Source organism: Haplochromis burtoni, unplaced genomic scaffold, assembly GCF_018398535.1.
Source record: "Haplochromis burtoni strain Fernald_Lab_line unplaced genomic scaffold, NCSU_Asbu1 Contig_26, whole genome shotgun sequence".
In the NCBI taxonomy this organism is placed as follows: Eukaryota; Metazoa; Chordata; class Actinopteri; order Cichliformes; family Cichlidae; genus Haplochromis; species Haplochromis burtoni.
In genome coordinates, this window is record NW_024582387.1 from 1,281,186 (window position 1) to 1,306,549 (window position 25,364).

Sequence of the window (25,364 nt, forward strand, 5' to 3'; positions counted from 1 at the left end):
GACAGGTACTTTGTCTTTCACATCAATGTGCATTCAAGTTTGACAAGTTAATATTGTAAAGTTAGCAGCTACACTAAATCCCAGGTGCTTTTTAAGGGAATAATCTTTGCAAAATTATTGCACGTGGAAACAATAAGGAGATTCACTTTTCTGCCTTTGCTCTCTATGTTTAAATTGTTATTTTTGTGTTTCAAAGTTTGCCAAACAAAATGTATAAAGTGCACTGAGCAAAAGAATTCATAGAGCGAATAAGTTGATAAGAAGGGAGCTGAGGGCACTAAAGGAAAAAAACTAAACTGAAAAGTAACAAATCCAATCATTTTTTATAAAGAAAGCTCAAACTAAACTAGAACCCCAATGGTTGCCTCCAACAATAGCTGGAACATCAAACATTGTTTTGGTGTTGTTCTTTTGATCTTGCCAATGGTAGCAGAATGCAAAGTAACATTTAACACCTGCTGGTTATATAATAATAGGACATTGGATGGAAAAAGCTGTGTTTTTCTGTGTCAGTGTTCTTAGAATTCAACTCAAGAGTATTTCAACAGCAAACGAGTAAAAAGAATATATACAGTTGTGGTCAAAAGTTTACATATACTCATCATGGGCATGGATATCATGGTAATTTTGGCCTTTTCAGGATGTCTTTCAAATGCTCTTTTTTAAAGGTTATATAGTTGTACAGCAAAAACTTTTAGCAAATAAAAAAAGCAAGAATTGGATGAACAAGTTTGAAATTGTCTTGGCTTTTCTCTAATACGCACGGTGTCAAAAGTATACATATACCCCTACCAATATTTGGTTAAATGTCTCATAAAACCAGCTCGTCCAAATGAATTTTGGTAGCGATCAACAAGCATCTTCCATAATCCTGGCTAGACATTTGACGACTCTTTTTGGCGGTGTTGGTAGAATTTATTTATTTGCTTCGTTGGGACAGCCCCAGCTTTTAAGCTACATTTTTTTTTTAATAGGGTTGAGGTCTGGGCTTTGGGCAGAACTTTCCAGAAGCCTAATATTAGTCTGCTTTAACCATTCCAAAACCACTTTTGATGCCAGAAAGCCAGAAATTAATCAAGCATGATATTCAACCACAAAAACAATTTTTATTTTTTTATTTTTTTAGGGGAAAGCTAGTAAATAACTGTAATTTGGCATTTTAATCAAACAGTAATGATTTGCTTTACTGATATTTTTTTTTTAATGAATTTTAAAATTCATGGATAACAATAATTATGTTTTAGCATTAAAAATATAATTTTGATTAAAAAGCTAGCACATACTGGTGGATTAACCAGAAACATAAAAAATGATTTAGGGCAGCTGTGGCGTAAAACTTGCATTGGGTGATGATGTAATATGAATGTAATATGTAATGTTTGTGGGAAAGTATATAACAAGGTTCTGTCAGTGTAAAAGGAAAAAAAATGTTTAGGTATGGAGCCGTAATAAATACATTATATAAGCAATATTCATTTTTGTCTCTTAAAGCTTGAAGCTGCTCTCCACAATCCTGTTCATTGTGCACTGTTGGGCTTCTCTGCAGCAAGTACATCCTTACCTCAAGGATACCTCTGGGTAAGTAACATCTTCCTTATACACGCATGCAGACATTACATTACAGGCATTTAAAGTAAAAAAACAAACTCTTCACTCTGAAAATGAAGAGATCTGATGGTGGTGATGAAACATTTAGTTCCTGAGAGGGGCGATCTCATCTGGAGTGCTTTAGGCTACAACCTTAAAAACCACATCTCCACCAAACTGGCCATCTATTGGAGATAGTGCTCTCAACTGCTATCATCATCAAAACAGCGAGTAGATTTTACAGGAAAGGTGGGACAAGTAAAGTTCTGGCAGCACACAGTGACCTTGACGCTTGAATATTGGCTTTCCTTTAATTTGTCACCTGTCTGTACAGGAGTGTATATAAGCACACAGACACTGTTTAATGTCCATTGACTAAACTCAAGGGAGAAGAATGGTTGTTTTATTGGTACTGATTATTTAAGCTTTTCACACAATTACCATGACAATTTAAATGTCCTTCCTAAATTTTCCTCTCATTCATTAAAGAGCGAATAAAAAAAAATCTATCTCAAGGCTAAGAACAGGATATGCAACATTTTTCATTTTGCAAAATATCGCCTGAAAACTGTGAATTCATTCTGTAAAAAGGCTACCGTGGAGTAACTGCTGCAGAATGTTTCATGGCGAGCGAGGAAAATTGCAGAGCCTGACTATCGCATCGTGTCTCGGGACTTGTGGAAATTTAGCTGAATCTACAAAGACGGGGAGAATTTAAAATGATGCAGACAATCTATTATTGCTATTAATCTTCCAGTTTTAATTTTTTCTTCCCCTTCTTTTTGGAGAAGGGTGGTTAAATCAAGTACAGGCCCTCCAAGAGACATACTATGGCTCAGTGTCTCAGGCTTAATTGCTTTTGTGTTGGTATTCTAAAGAAGACTGGATGCTCACTCAGATGAGGAGGAGATATGGTGCCATTACCATTTAGGGTCTTGTGATATCAGTGATTAAAGGAGAACAGGCTGATCTAACTTTCTACTTTTTTTAGAGCAGAGTGGCCTAAAATAAGGTAAAATAAACATTTTAAGGGGGATTAATGTATTAAAAAAGCTGAAGTTGGTTCACACAGTTTTTGTGAGTACTTTTTTTAAATCATGAATTTGAATTAGGCATTCAGAGAAGATTGGTTTGATGCTTGTAATGATGCAGTGAGACGCGGTTTTGTACATGTAGATGGAAATGCTTTAGACTAGAAGAAACAGTTGTATTGATTAAATAGAAACCATCTGTTCTGTCAAATCAGAGTGAGAAGGACATCTGCAGACCTTCTTAGACGTCTGTAGGCGTAGTTTGTTAAATTTGCAGCTCTTCTAAAACTTCAGGAACTTCCCCAGGTCTCTAACTGCTGACCCACATTGTCTAAATGTTTTCTTTCAAAGTTCCAGTTTTACCGTGTCTGAATTGAAATCTTTTTCAGTTAACTAACTGCATTTTGTATGAGACCATCAAAGGTTTGCGGGCCGTTTCGTATTCTCGGTTATTTAGAAACATTTTCAGGTCATCGCCTCAGAGGTTTCATTTCTAAGTCAAATATTTAGGGACTAAATTCCAATTTTGGTGACGCTCAAGCTAAAAATGTAAGTTTCTTTTGCCTTACAGTAAAAGTTTTCTATGTGGTTTGTTCTTATTCTCCTGTGCTTGTTTTGGGTTCTTCTTCTGGGTTCTCCCACAGTTGAAAAGCAGGCCATGGTAATGTCTTGATGCATGCTCACTCATCCAGGTGACTGCAGAAGTCACTTGGATGAGTGACGAAACGTTTCTCCCACTGAAAACTCTACGTCCTGTTGAACAGAATCAACTATCTGGGGCGTGCTGTGTTAATGCTGCCTATTTTAAACCAGGACACTTGAATGACATATCAGATCTTAATGAGTGAAATGTCCAAGTTGAAAATCATGACTAATGTACTGATGCAATTTGCTGAAAGAAAATAAATAAATGATGTACAATGGCCACTGCAAATGAAAGTCCAAATCACACCAACAATGAAAGTTAAAATTGTGCAAGTTTCCCATTCAGTTCTCTTGAGCATCATATAAGTGTGCTTCAAAAGAGAAAATGCTGGGGCTTACTCAGATGGAACATTGCTCGGTAAAAAACGGAAATGTATCTCTTGACGTATTTATAATTTTGTTTGGAAACAAAACTACTCTAAATTGTTTTTACTCTTATTGCTCTTCCATAAGTTCAAAATATCTCCCTGTGGAGACTAAAGGACTGAGAGTCCTTTGTGTTGAATGTTTTCTATAACAAAAATCCATTCAGGAGGTAATTTTTCTTTGTTATGAATTAAAGTCTCAGGAGTGAATTTCCTTTGCATTCTGCTTACGCAGTGGTGCACAGTACGCAAACCAACCTTGCAGACAGAACAAGCAGCTCCTGAGTAGTAAATACACTGGTCCTCTTTTTTCTATCACGGTGATTGTTCCATACAGTATGGTACCAAGTGTAACAAAAAGATGGTTTCCAACAAAGAAAAAGATAGCGAAGGCCTGAGGAACCAGGACGAATAATTAGTGGCTGAGTGTTCCGCCTCCAGTTGGTTCTACCTCCCTGGCAGGCTTGTCAAATAAGGGATGACACTAATCATGTTAAAGTGAGATGGGCTATGGGGATTTCTGCGTGCTTTGATCAGAGTAATGACATTGTGTCTAATCATACTGATACCCCAGTGTTTCCCTGTTTGCCTTCACCTTCCTTGTCCCACTTTCCCCAACTTCCTACTTCTCATTTTAGATAAAGGCCTAATGAATTCTGGTTTTGTGCATTTTCTTTACGCACCTATTCAACAAGCTACCTTTCATAGCTCATGAGAAACTTAAAAATATAACAGCTTCAGAGGAAATTAATGACCCATTGTTTGCATTCTGTGTGGTGAAAAGAATTTAGGAGAGGGTGCCATCATAACCACTCTCCCACACCTCCTCACGGTTTGCAGAATAATCTCATTAATGCTGGCAGAGAAAGTTTGTTTTTCTTTCTCCAAGGCAAAGATTCTTTCCAGGGCATAACTCCAAATGTATCTGTCCCTTTAAATAAGTCTTTGTGTGGACACCACAGATTCCCTGGATAGGTTAAACTAAGGCTGTTTGGGTTTTGGGAGGTACAAGTGGACGTGTGAATGTTAAATTGTGTAAGAGGCAGGATGAAGGGGTCTAGGCCTCTGGCTCTGTTTCCACAGTCCTTTGAAGTCATTTTTGGGCTCCTTCCTGCAAGATAAGTTCTCCCTATCGTCGCTTCACCCTGTGCAACAGAGCATTATTTGTTCTGGCTCCTTCTCAAGAGCTCGAAGGATTGCTCCTGTCCAGATTCTGCACACTGATACAAATCAAACAAATGATTGCATGCAAATAAGGGTGAGCGTGGAGGAGAAGAGCTAAAGACTATATTTAGCTCCTGTCACATTCGCACGATGTGATTCATACAGGGAATAAATCCTCGCTGTCTCGCAGCAAGCTGCTGTGTGTGTTCTTTTCCAAGAACAGCATTGTGTTTTGTATGTACATCTACCTTGGCTTCTCACAGGAGTAATGAAATCATATTGAAAACTCAAAGTGACACTTTAATTGTTTAGGAATGAAAGCGATGTCATCTTAATTGGAATTGCATCAGCGATAGGTTGGAGGGTTCCTGCCCTTTTAGTTTTCTCAGCATTGGTTTTGACAGGCTTACTCACAGACCAATAAATGCGCAGTAAAAATGTGGTACACAGGATATCAAGCTTCTGTTGAGGCAGACTTTTAGCTACAGCTCAGGGTGTCAATCGCCTTGAGGAATTTGTCATGGGTGGTGATGCTTCACCACCCATGACAAATTTATGGAGCATCAAGCAAAGTGGGCGACATCTACAGTCATTGATTGGTGAAAACTTTCTCCACATCGGGCCTCCACGAAACTGAGCTGTCAATAGCTCAGTTTGTAACCTTGTATATATCTGAATATTAGAACTGAGAGCAGCGTCTCAGATGTTTAGTGTGACCTTGGACTTGTTAATATCAGATGTCAGTACATTTAATTGAAAATGATTTTTCTTTTCTCTTTGTAATGAACTGACTCCTGCAATGGATCAGTCACTTGATCTTGTAAAGTAACAAAAACCATCATGATTAAACAACTCAAAGCCTTTCAGAACCCTCTGTTCTTCACTGATGAAAAGATCGCACAAGTTTTAAGATTTGTTTGATGTTCTGGCGATGACATTGTGAATCTATTATATAATGGTATTTAATAGCCTAAAGAATATAAAAGGGAGTGAGTTTGGGCTACAAACAGAACGCTTTAACAGGATAATTGGTTCGATTTTTTTTTTTTAGGTCTACATTGTTGTCAGGTAGATAATGTTTAATCATGATACTATCCTCTTGCCTTCAGTGAACATACACTGCAATTGTGATCTAAGAGAACTGCTCCGGTTGTGCTCCCTGCTACTGGTGTCCTTTTTTCAGCAAAATAGCTTATTATCCGTGGCATTATGATTCAGTCCACTGGTACCGCTTAACATGAGGTCTCAACCTTTTTCACTCAAGGTTTTTTCCTTTCTACAGGTGGCTGGTGGAGCAGAAGGTTCCCAAGGACAGATAGAGATATTTTCCCTCAACAGACCCATCCCACGGGCTGTAAAAAGCCTGCAAGTAGATTCTCCAGTCCGATGTCTAGAATATGTCCCGCTACCTTCCCCGACTGACGAAGTGGAGTCAGGAGTTCATAAGACACCCTTGGCAATCGGCTCCAATATTTATGTTGGATTAGACGATGGCCGGTGAGCGACACAAAATATAAGAGAGGTTTAATGTCAGAAAAGGCCAATTTTTAAAGCTATGCTTAGTGTAACAGAAAAAGCACAAATTCAAAGATAAGGGAGGAAATGGCTTTGGGTATACCTGACATCTTCTGTTTTAAAATAATCTGCTGTATTATTCTCTGTGATGGTCCCCTGGGATTTCTAGCAGTATAGATTTGCTTGTCAGTATTTCATCAAAGCAAGATATCAGAGATGGAACCTCAACACAGCATCAATACCGCTACTTTAGCTAAGATCACTGTTTCATTTTCAAATAATAAACCTTCTGATCCTCACTGTGTGAGATAGGGGATAGGTTTAATCTCAGCCCCCTGTCACAGTTACAGTGCATAAATTGTTGTTGTTGTTTTAGACAGAGAGAACTCCTATGTTTATAAATTTAGTTATTTTTATTAACGTTAGTGTTAGTCATTTGCATAGGAACTGATATGTCAGCAGTTTGTTTATGCTGACATATTCCTTTTCAGTGTAAGTGTCTATTCTGGGGCAAGGGGAAAAAAGATATAATAACAACTAATAAATAAAAAAAAAAAACACAATTTCAGCATTTTAGCACAGCTTGTCAGCTCCAATGTGACTTAACATTTTTTTTTCTCAGTCAGAAAGAAACAAATGTGATGTGCATTTGTCATCCTGAAGAAGACAATAAGATGCAGCAAAGTTCAGATGGCATTTCAAACACAAGAAAGACGGAGTAGTCCCACATACTCAATGCTCCGTGCACTCTTAAATCAAACTGCATGAAAATGAGCCACTCTGTCATTTCAAATGATGCTCATTTATCACGTTGGCTTGTGCCGCTGTTGTTCTTACAGAGTGCTGGTCTATGGCAGTGTGGACACTGCAGCACAATGCTTACTGACCCTCCATAACCCAGAGGGGTGCCCTGTGCTCTGCCTGAAGCACTCCTCCCGCTTCCTGTTTGCAGGACTGTGGAACGGGACCATGATGGTTTATGGAAGAAATAACAGTGGTAAGGTGCTCCTGAAGCTGCTTTGCTCCATAGACTGATTGGCTATAGTTTAGTGTCTGTGAGGGGTGGCTATCTGTCTGTGAGTGTGTGTGCGTGTGTGTATGTGTCTGTGTGCTAGTTAAGGAAGTTAAGGATGTATCATTGACACTGGGTGTAGTTTGCCCTTTGTAATGGGTATAAAATGATAAAGACATCAGAACATAAATGCATATCCGTTGGGCATCTTTCTTCGCCTTTAGACAATAATTCTGATGGCAAAAGAGCAAAATGGGACAGGCAAAAAAAAAAAGAAAAAAAAAAGAAAAGAAATGCATATTTATATTAAATAAATGCCAAAAATGCTGTTTTTTTCTTTTTTTTTTTAAAACATGTATATCCTGTAGAGATGGCAAATGAGGTTTTCTCCTTTATGAAATCAATGTGTGTTGTTTTTCCAAAACAGTCCCAATTACACAGGCAGAAAGCATTGTTTTTAACAACAAATTAAATTTAGATTACTTTGTTGGTTATTTACTCATGTGAGGTCATCCCATATTTCAGGTCTTTTTGTGCCTCTACAGATAGGCACCTGCATGGCACTGATGTCAACTCCTAATGAGACGTGACACCAAAATGGGCTAAAAAGTATTTTATGGTTGATTTCTAATGGGGATCGTTAATCAACAATAATATTTTTCCCAGCAGTGAAATAATTAGTACACATGGGTTTGCTGTTTTCTCTCATTAGGTATTTATAAAACATCTATTGTATTCAAATGTAAATTGTTTTATTAATTTGGTCTGCAAATTTGTGTGTGTGTGTTTAGATAAAATAATCTAAAAATAAAAATGATTTAATCTATGTAATATATATATGTCTCCTATGGCAATAATTTCAAATCTAGTCCATAGGTGTGTGTGTATATATATATATATATATATATATATATGGACTAGATTTGAAATTATTGCCATAGAATCACTTTTCTCAGTATGCTACACTTTCCTTTCCCAGTGATTTTCACACCTGCTGAAAGTATGAAAATAACACTACACCATGTGGTAGATGGCATGCCATGTTTAGTCAGGCATTGCAAAGGCCAAGGGGGCTTAACACCATCTCAGCAGTGCTTTGCAGTCTTCACAGCCAGCAGGAGCACAATAGCTCTATCACCAGATTCCTTTTACCTGGCCACAGTATGTCAACAGGCTTGCCTGCTTGCCTCTTGTGCTCCTCTCTCCTCCCAAGCAGAAAAGATGATTAATTACACCAAGCTGCTGCATACCGATTAAATATTACTATTCATGCTTTGCATTAAAAAAAAAAAAAAAAAAAAAAAAAAGAGGACAGGAGAAGAGCTCTGGAGGTTGCCCAGGAATGTTTGTGGGTTCGGCACATCTGTTAGAGATTTATGCCCCTGACTAGCATGTTGCTGTCTGAAAACGAGTCTACAGCATTCAGGATATACCAAGGCTTCAGCTGAAACCTTTGTCAATACATTTAATAAACTGTTGACAATAAATAGCATGCTTCTGCAGCTTATCTCACTGTGAAGTGCATGTTGAATATCATGTACTCTTGCAATGGTAATATTACACAAAACGTGGGAGGGAAGTTTGGTTTATTGCAACAAGATTGGCCCATATGTTAAAGAGAGAGAAGTAACGGCGTGGCATTGCTTCACCATAGTGGCCAGAGGGACATTTACAAGATTGAATTTTGAAAAGGTGAAAAAAATGACCTTTATAACATGCCAAACAATTAACCTGTGGAAGTCAGAAGGCATTGTAAAGCTATTCTGCACTGAAAGGCAGAAATAAACAATTCAAAATGTTAATTAACTGGTTGGATGCACTCTTCTCTAATTTTGCTTCATTAACGCATAGCAAAGGAAATTCTCGTGTAATTTACTTTATAATGTGCTTCTGTGGTAGCCACAGTGTGTGCCCCGTGATTAAAACTCTGCTTCATTTTCACACCGATGAACCAAAGAACGAGGATGAGGTGTCGAGAGCCAAAATTTCAGTTTTTTTGTTTTGTTTTATTTTTTAATTGGCAAAAGACCTGGTGATAAAGATGTTAGGAAATGCACTAAAGTGTACACCAGGCTCGTTGGGATATGGGTGGCATGGGTGTAAGCATTGTTCTACACAGTGTGGCGTTACACAGTGTGTGGTGAGACGCAGTGTGTGGTGAGACACAGTGTGTGGTATTTCAAATGGAAGTCCACAATCTTCAGTCAACCTGTAGTTCTCTCACAGTTGTTCAGTAGAATGAAAAAAACAAAGCAAATCTCTTCCGTGAACCCTCTCCGCTGAAGCTTTCGTAATTGCTCAACAGTGTTAAAGAGCTCTATTTATATTTATTTTTTTTATTTTTTTGTGTTATAAACACCAAGCTAACTTGCTGTGGTACAAGTGGGAAGAATTGACTTTAATTGCCTTACTCAGTGTGAAAGGGCTCCAGCAGAAGTGGGGCATGTGTTCAGACTTTATTAATATAACTGTAGGCTAGCTGTGATAATAGCCTTTTCTGATTTTAAGGGGTTTCTCACATGTTGGTTGTAGTTTTGAGCATTGTGGTGTTTGTTTGTTTGTTTTTTCTCATTTCGTTACTGTTTTTGTTCCTCAGATGATCTTTGGGACCCTAAATCCCGTAGATGTGTAAGCCTGGGTACAGAGTCAGTTCGGACACTGCTGGTGTTAGACGACTCAGTGTGGGCGAGCTGCGGGAACTCTGTCACAGTCATGGAAATATCTAGCTTCAACACACAGGTAAATAAAGAAACTGGACTCTGGACATACAGTTTGGCAGTGTATACAACTGCTAAAAATGTAAATAGCCAGTGATTTTTCTACATTGCTTCAAACTAAATAAAACAGAGCAAAACACAAAACTTAATGTTAGTATTTGAATACTGTTGAATTTCCACAGCTGATAGTAAATCTGCGTTATGAAAAAGCCCATAGAACAAAGAGAAATGTATTTGGTTGAAACAAGTCAGATATAGTTAGCAAGTAGCTGATGAGCTGATAGCAGCTGATAGCTGTTGTCACTCCCTGTCTGTGTGAAATCTCATTTCCACATGGCCAATGACAGAAGAGAAATTATTGCATGCTAAAATTCAGTTGTTAGAACATCCGTTTATGTTCCCTGCTAATATTTTGTTCTAAGAAATATTAGTTAATGTTATATTTTCAACTGCATCTAGATTTAGCATTTCATCACGGTTACCCATCATATTAAGAAATGTGGACGCTGTTTAAAAACAGGTTAAGAAATAAACTTCAAAGAGATTATCTTTGACTTTTTCCAAAAGGTTACGCGAGCAAATAAATGAGTTCAGTGAAAATCCACATTACAGTGGTTTTGTTCTATTTTTGTTTTCTGCAACATTTGAAGAAATGCAAACTTACACTCCTTTCATTTTCTGGGAAGATTTATGCAGCCATCCTAGAGAGCCAGCATTCTAATCTGTGATGTAATCAAGATTTACTGCCTGGAGCTGCTGCATAGACAGAGACACAGACCCCTTGTAGAGTCATACAGTGTTTGTTGGAGCTCTTGCTCAGAAAATGGTTTTATTTTTCTGTGCCACTCAAAGTTGCGGCACAGAATGTGTACCATTCTCTCCAGAAAATTAGTTGCCTTTGTCATTGTTTCCATTTTTCGTGTAGTCATTCTCCAAGGTGTTCTTCTGTACAGCGCGTCATTAGCGGTTTAGAGCAGGGTGACTTCTCCAGCTGAGGTACACAATAATGAATGACATAAAACAAACTCTTCTGGGTAATGTTAATATGGTATTCCGATGCAAAACTGCAAACCATTACTGCTTAATTATAGCTCCCAGATGTAAGTCTACATGGCTGTATAAATGGACAGGGTGTTAGCTTAAATGAGCATGTGTACCAAGTCAACCTTTCCTGGGTAAATAAAAGTTTATGACATATAAAATTAATTGCTGAATTTAATTAAAAAACAACAACTAACAAACAGAAACAATACCAATTAAGAGAATTCACTTCATTTCATTTCATATAAAAGTGTTTTTCATTTTCATTGTAAATGAGTTACATTTTCGGGGGGGAGAAAGCGGTAGAAAATGTACCACCTTCATTTCAATTGCAATTACTGATGTTTTTGTTCCCCCTATGCCTATCATAAAACTGCTGATGTACTTGCCCAAAAGGTAGAGGAAAAAAACATCTTCCTCAAAAATCAGAATTATATAAGATACATTTTATAGGTGTTGTTTTTGGTTTTTTCAGAAACATCACGTGACAGATCTGGATATTCAAATCAAAAATAGCTGCTTTTTCAGTATGCTTCAAAATCGAGTCGAGCTAGTGTCTCCTTTTATTCCTTCACCTTTTTTCCCGTAGTCTACTTCTCCAGAGACACAAGCTTAATCAGCTGAATGACCACGCAGTTCTGGTTCACAGTATCTCCCACAGAGCTTAGCAGGTCAGCTCTGGTTACTACTTTGCTAACCTTGTCTTCCTCACTAATATGGACTCAAGAGGGCTGACTTCACAGGGGCTGTGGTGCATATCCAGGATCTAGACAAGAAGTATTTGGCACCTACAGGAAGAGATGTGACTTGGTTCAAGGCTCAAGGGTCATGGACTCAATTCTACTTCACTTCATTGTTTCCCCACATGGATGTTCACCACTTTGTGAGATTTGTACTTCTGAATCATTTATCTGTGACTCTGCTGGACACGTGCCCCGTTTCATTTGATGCACCCTGCTGCTCATCGTGAGAGCCTTTTTAAATGTTCACAATCTGGCCTTGGCTGCACAGTGTTATTTAAATATATCATTTTTAGTCTGTTTGGGTAAACAAGAAAATACTTCCTATGGTGTTGAAATTGCCTTCAGCAGATCCCCAAAGGATTGTCATAACACTTGCAAAATTGTATGGACTCTCAGCTTTGTATTATTTAATTATATTCACTCTAGCCCAGTGGAGTACGTGAAAATTATAGTGCTGACAAATGCTTAAAAATACCATGTTTGTAAGGAAAGGAGAAAGCAATAATAGAAGAAAGAACACATTTAGAAATTCAGAAGCAGCTATCAGTTTTATCACACAAGGATATTTTATGTAGTTCAAAGAAACTCCAAATGGCACTTTTCACTGCTGTATCTGTAGCTGAAAACAAGATGAGTGTTATTTTAACCAAAATGCAAATACTAGCATGACAATGACAACATTCTCAATGCTCAGATAGCACGCCGTTTATCTTGTACAGCTCTAAAAACAAAGTACAGTTTATGACCCAACCTCAACAGATTTTCCCTGTTTATGAAAATGGATCATCATTTAATCGTTATTTGTGATTCAACCTCTTGGATCCATCTAGGTCGGTGCAAAATTTCATGCTAATCTAGCCTATATTAATCAAAACGCCCGTTGCCGTCTGAGTTGTTAGTGGTGCTAAAATGTTTTTTCAGACAGAAGCAGAGATCCAATCCTTGCCAAGATCAGCATTAGTTCCCACTAATCACACCTCTAATTTGGCACACATCTGTTTTATGCATAGACTGAATTTGAAATGTGTAGACCCCTCGTGACTTCACTTGTTGGTTGTGAAGTTCTGTAAGGTTTTAGAAGTGAATCCATATTTGTGTTCATTTACAAAAATATGTTCAGAGGTTGCAGATCTAACATTTACATGCTTAAATGTTTACATATGCAGCTTTCAAAGGGTTCTAATAATGTGCTGACCGTTTCTGTGGTTTTCCTATGCAGTTTAAGATTTCCTAGATTCAGACTGGTGGAGTTGATAAAGTGTGGCAAGACTAAAGGTGCTGCTTTAGAGAGTTATCCATCTCCATCAGGCTGTTTCTTTTCAGTAAGAGTGATCAACTACCTCACAGCAAGTCCTCACTTTACAACTTTTTGGAAATGGTCGTGACAGCAAAGGCTACGTGGTTAGGAAGTGACTTGTCAATCAAGATGTAAAAGTAAGGATTGAGACCACATGCTCATCAGGAAAAAATTATTGATGTATTATTTTAAGTCAGAAGTTGGAGCGTTTTCTAATGCAGTCGACCTTGCAGTTGCTCCTGCTGGCCATGAAAATAAATATAGCTTTAAGAAGTGTGCTTTTGTGTTATTCTCAGCTGTTTGTTTTCTTGTATTCAGTCTAAGACTAACAGAGCTCAACCTAGATGTCATTCAGTTGGCACTGCAACAAAAAAATACCCCCCTCTTGACCTAAAAAGGATTGCCACCAACTCTTTCCCCCACCGCCACACCCACTGTGTCTCTTCACATACAATTGCTACAGTCACGCTGTGAGGCATGTTCACACCGACCAACCCTATTTACACCAAACACACACAGAAGGTGTGTGTCGGGGTGGAGGGAACAGTGTTTTTATTTGTTATTAAACTGTTTCACTCAAACAAAAACAACGAAATTACTAAAATTATAACCCTGTTTACATTCACATCACGCCAGAGGAAAGGGTTTGGTAGCAGCAGGAACACTGAATACGACGGGACACCTTCATTGATTAGAAAATGAAGAAAATTTCAACCAATCAAGGGATTTTTTATTTAGTAGATTGTCACGCAGTAGGGGATCTGACTATGAGAGTAAAACAGAGCTCGGTTTGTTTGTTTTGATTCATACACAAATTTCATTTCGCTTGAAAACTGCCAAGCTTGGCTTCGTTATTTCAGGCACTCAACATCCAGTCTCAGTATCATTACAGTGCTCCACAAACTCCAACAGTCTGCGGAGGTTTGAGTCACTCCCATATAACCAGACCTTAACAAAGTAGGACATACGTGGGCATACAGGCTTTGATCAATACTGACTGGCAGGCCTTGTTCTTTCCTCTTCCCATTACTATTTCTTACTCTTCCTGCTTTCGCCTATCACTCACACGTCCACTCAGCTCCTTCGCCCTTAGAGTGAAGATGTGGACTTTGCACTCAGAAAAGGACAAAGACACCTTGTCACCCTGTGTAATGAAGGACTAATGAGCTGTTCAGACCAGCTGTAGTGTTTGTGGCTTTAGCTCTGCTGTTATTTCCCACTGCTGGTGGGAGGAATATAGGGGAGATGTTGCTGTTAGTGTGGCACTGCCGAGCTGAGTGGAAAGGGCACATTACTACTGTCAAGCTTCACTGACTAACTCATCTCTGTAAGCAGCGTTGGATTCAGGAGACTAATACCACGTTGTTGGTTGGGGGCAACAGTTGTGGCTTTTACTTACCTCGTATTTGACACAACACAATGGGCATTCACTGTGTTTTATCTACAGTATACGTGTGATGAAATATGGAATGGATTTTGCCGTGCGGGCTGAAATGTGAATCGATGCTTATGTAAATTTTATTACACACATTAAATCAATATTTTAAATATTCTTGGGCACTTTTTGAGAATCCTTGTAGCCCCGTCAGATGGGCCTGATGTGTTGGTTTCGTTTTTCCAGGATCCCATCCAGGTGGTTTCACACATATGGCAGGAAAGATGGCGTCTAACCGCCGCAGTATGTTACCCATTGATGAGCTGGAAGTCCGTTTTAGAGCCGCCTTGCTCGATATTGAGGAATGCATTACTTATACATCGCATGCAGTGCAACAGAATTTTTCTCTCCAAACGTGTCAACATATTTGAATTGCAATGGCTTATTGAAGGTGAATATTTCCTTGTTATTATGGATATCTAATTTTTCGATGGCTGCACTTGAAAAACGTAGAGATGCACTGCATATTGTTTCCCTAGTGGAACAGGCACCCACTGCTGAGGAGTCAATTAAAAGGGAAAACACATCAAAGTCTTCTCTCCTTTTCCCTAATTTCAAACAAAGGAGGACCCACTGGCAAGGGCACACAAACAGGTGGTAATCCCTGTCTGCCGGTGCACTTGGGTTGGGGTGGGTGGTGCATTCTCATCCATACTGAGTCACTCTCACTGACTAATTGCCCAGCTTCATGCAACTTGTGCATTGACAGTGATATGAGTTTCAAGATGATGCCCAAAGCAGCCCTTGTCACGCCTTAGACCGCAGGGGCTGTATGTGTTGCCATGATAAGGCTCATTGCATTTATTTCAAGCTACTCATTAAGACTGTGCCCAAAACTATTTTTCCATTGTGCTCTTAAAATGATAGAAGCCAAGGGAATGATGCAAAAACATGCCCCGTGTGTCAGTGACTCTTTAAATGAGAAAATTAGGAGGGACAGCTAGACTTTATTTGTAGAGCAACACTAAATGTATTATTCAGGGGACTTCTACTTCGACCTCATCGAGTTGTAATATAACCACGGCAGTTATCTTAGATATTTAACAAAAAAGATGAACACTACACTCTTGAAATTTGAATTGAATGCCACAATAATTTGAACGCTAACTGAAAATGTTGTCATTTTTTCTCTGGTTCACTTTGTATTTTAGCTGGATTTTTATAGTTGATGCTGAAAATCTTGCAAATATTGTACCGAGGCCTCAATATTGGATGTCCACTCATTATGTGGAGAAAAAGTCATGTCTGTTGTTTGAAAGACCAGAACGAGAATCCAGAGAGAACTAACCTTTCAGTTTTCTAAATGTTTTCTATATTATTTATTGATGAAATGGGTGATTGCATTTTCTTCACATGTTGTTGTAACAGAAATAAACTGTTTGTTTGACAGAAGTTTGAAGTTCATCCAGACCCGCTGGTCAGTGTTGCACACATGGCGTGTGCTGGTGGAGGGGTGTGGATGGCATTCTCAGAAGGTTCCTCCATTCGTCTCTTTCATACTGAAACGTTGGAACTTCTGCAGGAAATCAACATCTCAACACGCTCAACGCTCCAGAACACTGGTACATGCCTATTTAATTTTTTGGTTTTTGTCTTTATTGCACGACATGATGCTTTCCTCCAGAATGCAGAGAAATATTCTTCTCCTTTGGTTTCTTGCACTCACAAGACTGACCTGATAAGTATCCATCTCGGGCCTCTGGAAAGCCATAATAGAGTCTCTCGGTGAATGACAGGGATTAATAAAAAAAAGATTAATGTCACTAAGCAGTAGTAAAATGGCAGCCTTAAAGATTTTATACATAGGATTACTTTGAAAATATTCTTGCCTTTCTTCAAATCCATGCTTGTTTAATATCGTGCCATTTTACCTCTTCTTCTCTACATGCACCTCCCCTCTATCCTCTTTTTGAGTTAATATTTTACTTTCTTTTTGTCCCACTTTTTCCCTTACGCTCCCTTTTGCATCTTTTCCACTCTGCTTTAAAATCCTCTCACCCCTGTTTTACTTCTCACTGCAGTGTGTTTAGGTTGCCACAGAGAACCCATTACTTCCTGTGCACCTTCCTTCATGATGGATGAAATATTTATCTGCAACTGTGGGTGTTTTTCCCTTTTTTAAGCAAGAACTATGGTAAACAAATTAGAGCATACCTAAAAGTGTCTAATGTGATAATGATAGTTTGACTCAGTGTCAACTTCGCTCAAACATTTTCAGGCGATGGCTTGTGCACCTATTAGCCTATTTGTAACATGAATTCAGAATATTGAAGATCGCTTTAAGCTTAAGGGAGAGGTATAAATGCATCTGGATTCAGAAAATTTGGTCCTTTTATTGAGTCACACCAGAGTGTGATTGATGTATTTAGAGCATTACTCCATCATATCAGGAATAAAAAGCTTTTCTCTTGTGAGTTGTGTAAAGAAAGAATACCAACAGGCATATGTTTCAAGCACAGAACCTTTCTCTTTTAGATCAAAGTTCCTTTTTTTCCCCCCCGCTCACGAGGAGACTTTAAGGAGAACAGGCTCCTATGGCCATAGTATCTGGAGAAAACTGTGACCCAGAGGTCATCTTCACCCAGCGCTGGTGCTCCCCCTTTAAATATGCAGTAGATCTGTGGGAGGGTCACAGCCTCAAGACTTGGCCCTGGGGGAAGTTACAGGGTGAAAAGAAAAAGAGTTGCGCGGCTCATGTCTTCTGGGTCCACAAAAGGAAGAGGATCTTTGACTTAAGTTGTGATTTGTTGAGCTCACAAGAGAAAAGCGGATCCCTCGACACTCTACAACCAAAGATACTGCACATGAATTACTGATAGTTGCTTTCCATCACTCGGTCTCTGCTCCCTTAGGTTTCTCCTTGACTTATGCTAGGACATGCAGTAATGATATACCCCCTAATCCTCTCCCCTTAATGTGATTTATACTCAACAGGGAATTCCAGTTGCAGTAAACAACAGAGAAGTTTCTGAGGCAGAGAAAACTGCTGATCTCTTCTCTACTAATGCCTTTAATAGTTCTATCCTTAGGGTGAAAAAAAAATATCCCAAAATAAACTCCTCAGTGACATATCATAGGGAAACATTTATCTTTTGGAGACATCTTCTTTTTAAGCTCCCACGATAAACCCACTACATTTCGGAGTGTGTACATTGCTGTAAAAATTGGAGGTGCAATATTGCTCGAGGTTAAGCTATACCTCCTTAATCTTTGCCATTATCCCTCTGTAACACTGTTCTAAAGACAATGCCTGGTGCCCACATCTTCCGACTTAACTTGAGATTTCATGGTAGCCTGTGAGTGGGTGTTCATGAGCATCATTCTCTCACTTAAGCCCTCTAACCAAAGCACAAACAGCTCAAATAAACAGTTTTGAGATAAAAGCCATTTCCCCCGACGTCTAACTAACTGCTGTGACCCTCTAACGTCTCCATCCAAAGGCCTCTGCGCTCTGTTTGCTCACTGCGCTTCCTCTTGTACACACTGCATGAACTTCTTACTTGGCAGGATTCATCTCTGCACAGTGAAATTAATTAATTAATAACAGTGTTGAGCCACTCATGCAAATCGTCATAATCTGAGCATGACACACAACCGCGTGTAAATACAGCTGCACATGTAAATGAGCATTCTCTTGGTTGTATTCAAATGACTGTTGGTGTAATTCAATTATCATTGCCATGGATATTATGGTAAATGGTTCTATAGATAACTAGGCCACAGTGGGAGCCAAAAGCTGAGGGACCACATAAGGAATGCAAAAATAAATCCACAGCAACAATGTTTTTTTAGTCCTTTGTTAACTGGAAACAAAGAATGTGCATGTACAATAAGAGGGTGCAATTATCCTTTCCAAGGCACTAATGCAGTGCTACAAACAGCTCTGCAGTGGGAAACCTAACAGTACAAAATATATGTTGAATATTGCATCATGCTCTATAACAGAATTTCAAAGTTAACTTTATCCAAAGGATTATTAACACACTCTAAAGGAAAAGAAAATATGCCTGAATTGTAGCAGAATGAATAACAACTTGCTGCAGTGCATCACATCTGGTGTTATCAACTACAGACGAGAATAAATAAGTAGGTAAAGAGTTAAAGCTAATTCTGCTTGTCCACGTGCACAGTGATGGCCCTGGTTAAGATAAATAACAAGACACAAAAATCAAAACTTTTGTAGATGTGTGTGTGCGTGTGTGTGTTATCAGGAGAGTTGGAACTCCCTCCACTACAGTCAGCAAAACATTTCTCCCATGCCTTCTGCTTCGCTTGCACTCTAAATCTTCCCAGAAATTGCAAAATAAATATATTTTGAATAATAATATGAAAATTACAGCCCGCAATTTTAAAAATAAATCAGCTAGTATAATTACGAAGCAGCTGAAAATGATATTTTTTAATAAGAACGGCCAGTAAAAAACAGCAGAGGTTCAAGCTACGAATAAGACAACATATTGCTTTTCCCAAAATAAAATAAAGCAGGAGGTGGCTGTGTCTCAACAAAACTGTCACAGAGCAAAAAACACCAACCCCTTCATATCACAGTATCAGTTTTGTGCAACATTGTTTTGGGGAGACACACCTGACACATACCTGCACAGCAGATAATAAACTTGTGGCCTACAGCATGTAGTATACACACTCATATTTTCAGATGTTTTAATGCTGTTGTTTTCATTTTTCATTCGGGTTTTGCTTTCAATGCCAAAGTGACTTTCATGGCTCCGTTCAAGATAAAAAGGAATCCAAAAGAATAACATTAAAGGAGCTTAGTTGGATTTTACTTATTACCAGTTAGATTTGGCCTGCTGCACACCATCAGGACTTTTTAAAAATCAGACCCATGTTCGTGTTAAAGTTGGGTTTGTTTTAGTATAGAAGGTGCAGCGACTGTGAAGCAGGTGAAAACGATGTAGCTCCACATTTCTGTAGCACTCAGTTCGCAGACAAAAATGTTTAATATTGAGTTCACAGTCTCGTTTCTTCTGTTGTGCTTCTATGAGTTTTCTTTCAACTGGGTCAGTAGCAAGAACATGGATCTAACTTTTCATAATCTTATGTAACCCAGAGCCCTAGGTAGCTGTGCTGTGCATGTGTTAAGCTTGGCAAATACAGACTGATCACAGAGCTTAAACCTTACCTAAAGCTAACACCGGGAATCAACAATGAAAGTATTTCTATTTATTTACTTATTTATGTGGACATACTAGGACTGAACTGTTCTGGTATTATTAAAATAAATGAAAGCCCATAATTCATTCTCTAAAAGATAGACCATCCAGTCTGGTTGTATCTTTTTATCAGCAGGGAGTCTATTTTTATTCCACAATCTCCAATAACATGCTGGAGTTTTGAACTATGTTATTCTGTAACAATACGTGGTGAAGAAAACTCAATTTTCTGTCAATGTTTTCTATATTGCAGGTCAGAAGAGCATGCGAGTCACAAGTCTTCTAATTTGCCAGGGGCTGTTATGGGTGGGCACAGCTCAAGGCTTAATTATCACTCTTCCAGTTTCCAAACTGGAGGGCATCCCCAAAATAACAGGTATGGATCAGAAGGGGGTGTCTGACTCTGATTGAACGGCCTCTTAAGAGGTCAAAAGAAAATGGAGGAGTTGTTCTTTTTTTCGAAAGAAAATTACTCTGCACTGCCCATTATTGAGGTCGCACTTCACATTCTTCTTGTTACCGTGGGAATCAGTGCAAATATAACTAGGCTGACAAGACACAAATCATTGTGTGTATATATGTTTTCGAAGGATAATTTAAAAACTGCTTGGCTGCGTTTTGTTTATAATGCCAAGGAAATGAGGTCATTAGTTTCCCACTTGCAGTACCCCTACTTCACGGCCATCTTATTCCAGGCTAGTTTATTGAATAATATGTAAATATGCCACAAACTATAGCTGCCGTTATTGCTGCTATATTGGTAGGATTATGATAAATTGACACAGTTAACAGCTGATGACATATGATCCAAGGCTGGGTTCAAATCATTTCAAGTTCATACATTTGAAATTGGAACTTGCATTATTCTCACATTTAATTGATGCAACTCATGACGTCTTGACACCGGCCCTGTTTATAGCAGAATGCCGTTTGAATATTTTGTCTTCTGCCTTCTTCAGGAAAGGGAATGATCTCACTAAATGCCCACTGTGGGCCTGTGGACTTTTTGGCGGCCACCACAAGTTCTCTGTCTCCTGAACTTCTAAAGAGGGATTCTGTTGGGGAGAGCCCAGACTCTGCATGTGTAGTCGAGGATCGCAGTGACAACTCCTCTCAGGAATCCCTGCAACCTTCCAGCTCCTACCAGGGAGAGGGGAGAGGCAAAGGGCGTGGCGTTCTGCTGCAGTATAAGCTGCGCTCCACGTCGGGACTGCCCGGACGGCCGTTAACGGCGCTGGGCGACGAGGCGTCGGACTCCTCGCTGGAGTCTTTAGAGCACAGCGTGGAAGACGGATCTATCTACGAGCTCAGCGATGACCCAGAAATGTGGGTCCGGGGACGCACTTGTGAAAGGGATGGGGGCCGCAGGGACAGGGTGATTTCTGCTGCAGTTATCTCTGGAGGAAAAGGTTTTCGCAGACTGAAGGAGGGAGCAGCAGCAGGTACTAGGACAAGTGGGGAGGGTTTAGAGAATATTCTTATGGTATGGCAGCTCCCACTGACAGTGTGATGTGGCAAACTTATGTGTATTCATAGAATTCTCCATAGCTTAGGCTTGAATCACCTACTCCATAAATTCTGTACATTTGAGTATATGATGAGAAGGCGGTGCCTCTGTCCCAGAGCATGGCATGTTATGTTCGAACCTGTGAAATAAGCACGCTAATGAGTTAATGCTGCTTATAAGTCAGCCCATAGGATCCTTTGAATGTTCAGGATGGCGCATCGTGATCTTTGCAGCAGAGGCACAGGCCACTACAGATTAGGTGTGTGCTGTGGGATTGTTTTGAACAGCTCCCCTCCTTAGTTAAGATTGATGCGCCACAATTTAACCTCATCATTGCTACGTGTGCCGTGCCACATCTACTCGGTGCAAAGGATTTCTGTGTGAGCGCCCATGGACACGACGCGTTTGAGAGGCAGCCTTTGTGGAATCTGCCATGCTCTGCAGAGTTGGAAATGGACGTCTTTTATCTGATCCTGTGGGAGAGATCCCATCTGTTTAGAGCTGAAAGCTGGGGACTACCATCGCATCACAAAGCACATTAGCATCACTTTATAAGCTTTGCCAGCTTTTTTCTCATCCCATACAATGTGAATGTACGATACCTTGCATTGTGTCTCAAAGCTGAATCGGTGCTCTCTGGGGGAAAAAAAAAAGAATGTAATTTTTCTTATTTTTTTGCAGGTGTTGCAAAAATTACTCTTGGTTCTTAAAGCGTACTTTGCCTATATTAAGAAGAGTCATCTTAGTACAGTGTTTAAAAAAAAAAAAGAAGAAGAAGAAAATACGTGATTTGGAAAACTACCTGATGAGAGTCACAGATGGTGATACTCTACACTACAGAATCTATAATCACACTGCAGAATGATCTAATTATTACAGTTTTATTTGATCAAATGAAACTTTTCAGTGCCAGAGCAGCGTATTATCTTCCCGCAATATTATAAATGCCAGATATGTGTTTCATTAGTCACTGGCATCTATCAGCATAATTAAACAAATGTGCACCCTGGTTTGTGAATACTCGGCTCACATCAGTGGGAAGCCACATTCAAATATTCAAAGTTAGACTCAAACGAATGATGAAATGAAAGCGCTGCAGCCATCTAAACTGCTGTCAGCTGTGTACAAATACAAATGCTCATGTTTACAGGACCATTAATTTCAGTAACAGAGGAAGATTCTGACTAAATATGTTCTAATACAGTTACAATACAATTAACAGATGGTCGTGATGATGTATATTACCAGTGATATCACCCAGGACTTTAAGTCATGGAGACTTTTTCTTGTTTTCCTTCTGTTTTGCTAATGTTTTGTAAATATTTGGAATTTTAGTCAAACATTTTGTCCATAATATTTTATAATCAGGATACGAAGACGTCCTTAAACAACCTGTCATTCCTTATGTATAGAAACCTCACAGTTTTTCTGTGGTTATCATGTCTCGAGATTAGTTGATTTACAGAATCTGTGTTTAACCAAAAAAATATATAAAAGTCTTTTTTTTAAATAATAAAAAAAAATACAAAGGGATAACAAAGTATATGTAATGCAGTGTCCTTAGAGTCCATACATATTTTTAAACTTGTGAGCACCCAACAGTATGAGAAGTGTTCAGTGGTACTGTGTGAAGTATTTGAAAGGTTTTCATTTAAGACGTCTTAAAGTTGAACACGTGTTGGCAGACTTGTAAACACGGACTTTCATAGAGGAACCCAAATCAAGAGGTACGTATTTTACAATGCACATTTTTCACGGTGTGCAGGCACAGTAGGTGGAGGCCACACAAGTATCCAACTACGAACTGAGTTTTGTTGATTTTCAATAAGCCTAGCGATGGTTATGGTATATCATTTTTCTCCACCTCTATTCTACTTAGCTTTTCCACCACACGTGGATTCTCATCTTATCCTTTTATCGCAGAAGCATGAAGTTCATGTTTTGTATTTCCCTGAGGCACACCGAGGTTTATTCTCTCTTTTCTTCTGCTCCTCACAAGTGAGATTCAAAAAAACGTTTTAAACATCCCGCTGTCAGCCGGAATCATTCAGGAAAAAGATAAAATAAAATAAAATGATGTAAACTGTCCTTGGATGCTGTCATCTAAATGTAAATCTAAATGTCACATCAGAAATGTATATTTTAATTCATGTGAAATTCAACGCTGCTGAAGGCACAAAACTCACAGTAACTGTAGAGATTGTTCATTCAGCCGTTTTTAGGGTTATTTTTTGCCTCGACTGGAGAGGGAATAGACAGCAAACATGGCTGGAATCAAACCAGGAGTGTTGCATTTGGCTACTATGGCACTTAACTTATTTAAACAGAGCGTAAATGTAATTTCTGCAATAAAAGTTTCATATCACATATCAACCTTGGCATTTCATTTGCTTACAGTATTGGCCTGCAGGTATTATCCATGCACTGAATGTTAATACTCAAGAATGAACATAATGTATTACTAATTAGAAGTCCTACTGTACTAAACCTATTTCATTTTATATAAAGGACTGCAACTCTACTGACGTTTTGAAATAAGAGGCAGTTTACACATTGTTTTCTTCCTGTGGTGATCTATATAAGTAGATTTGACAATTATTTCTTTGAGCTATGATAACATTTACTCACAACGTAAAGATGCTGAGATTTGACAACATTGTGACAGTACTGAAAGTAAGAAGCCTCTGTTGTAAACACCCATCGCCTACTTTGATGTCGTTGTACGCATAATTTTCCTGTGCAGTGAAGCATTATTACCGTCATAAAAGATGCATCCACCCTAAGTTCCTCCTCTTAGGTTTGTTGGCTTATTTACAGGCTTCGTTGTCACATAGTTCCCAGATCTCAGTGACTCGTTACTTTGGCGAGTAGAATATTATCATAGCTGATAGAAATGTAACGTCAATAAGGTTAGAAAAGCGATGAAGAAGAATTATACTTCAAGTAATAATATTGCACTTGAATGGCCACAAGCATACAGGAAAAAAATGCTTGTTTCCTTTTGCTGCAGTACTTCGATGTTACATGTCTAAATATTGTCTAATGTGCATATACTAAATTAAAGCATTTCATTGAAGATGAAGAGTTTAAGCTTGATTTTTATTTATTTACATGACTGATTAATAATAACGGGGCAGTGGATGCTGTCAAAAGTTTACTATATTGCTTGTCATTAAAATGTTGCTACTTTTCTGAGATTTAGCAGCAGAATGTCCTCTATTTGTTTGATACCATCATTTGGGTAATTACCTCACTTTATTTTCTGTTTGGTTATTTAAATTATAACAGGCTTAATCTGTTGGAAGCCGGGCTTTTAAAAAAAAAAAGAAAAGAAACAACAACAAAAACAGAACTTTTTGGGGACTACTGAGACTGAGGAAAACAAAAGCTGATGTAATTTTTAATTTTGTGCTCAGTGGTTTCCCACTACCCCCAAGACATCACATCACAGGCTACTTAGTCCAGGACTTTTTTCTTGTTATTTCCCAAGAGCATTGTTGGCTTAAAACTGAAGACGGCATCAATTTTACAAGTGGATTTAATTTAAAAGAAGAAGAAGAAGAAGAAAAGCATTGATTATATCCTTTAACAGTCAGTAGGGGACAAAATGTTCCAAGCCTATATTTCCCTAGATTGACAGCTTTTGTCAATCATAGGCACTTTACAGAGATGTAGTTTCTATAAGTGCAGTCTTTGAGTAGAACTTCGAAGTTAAATTATCGCCACTGAGACTTGTTTTGTCACATCCTTTATGCCTCTTCACCTTCATCGTAGGTAAAGTGCCAGAGGCTTATGTCGTTGCATGGCACACTGCACTTCAGGGAGACGGGCAGGATTGTTACCGGCACACTCAAAAACACACTGGGGAACTCCTACCATTCCTCATCCATCCTCTTTCACCCCTCCTCCCTCTATTGCCTCTGCCTGTCTTCCTCTCTCTCCCTCAATGTCTTTTTTTTATTCTCATTTAAAATGTGCCAATGAAGTCTTTACAAATATAGAATACTTTGTAGTAGGAAATCCAGCCATGCTTTTTCCTCATGAGTAATTCTCAGGTCAGTGTACACGGGT

At 38.8% G+C, this 25,364-nt stretch overlaps 1 protein-coding gene across 4 annotated transcripts in view; it reads left to right on the forward strand.

The window, feature by feature from the left end:
• arhgef10la (Rho guanine nucleotide exchange factor (GEF) 10-like a) overlaps nt 1-24,375 on the forward strand; it is a 114,370-nt gene extending 89,995 nt beyond the window's left edge. For all 4 annotated transcript variants that reach the window (XM_005917849.3, XM_005917850.3, XM_014332254.2 and 1 more), the window contains 7 exons: nt 1,492-1,578; nt 6,135-6,349; nt 7,207-7,364; nt 9,976-10,118; nt 16,003-16,174; nt 20,040-20,162; nt 20,746-24,375. In XM_005917849.3, coding sequence (XP_005917911.1) covers nt 1,492-1,578; nt 6,135-6,349; nt 7,207-7,364; nt 9,976-10,118; nt 16,003-16,174; nt 20,040-20,162; nt 20,746-21,296 — 1,449 coding nt within the window. In that variant the 3' untranslated portion in view covers nt 21,297-24,375. The remainder of the gene's footprint in view (nt 1-1,491; nt 1,579-6,134; nt 6,350-7,206; nt 7,365-9,975; nt 10,119-16,002; nt 16,175-20,039; nt 20,163-20,745) is intronic.
• The last annotated feature ends 989 nt before the right edge of the window (nt 24,376-25,364 follow it).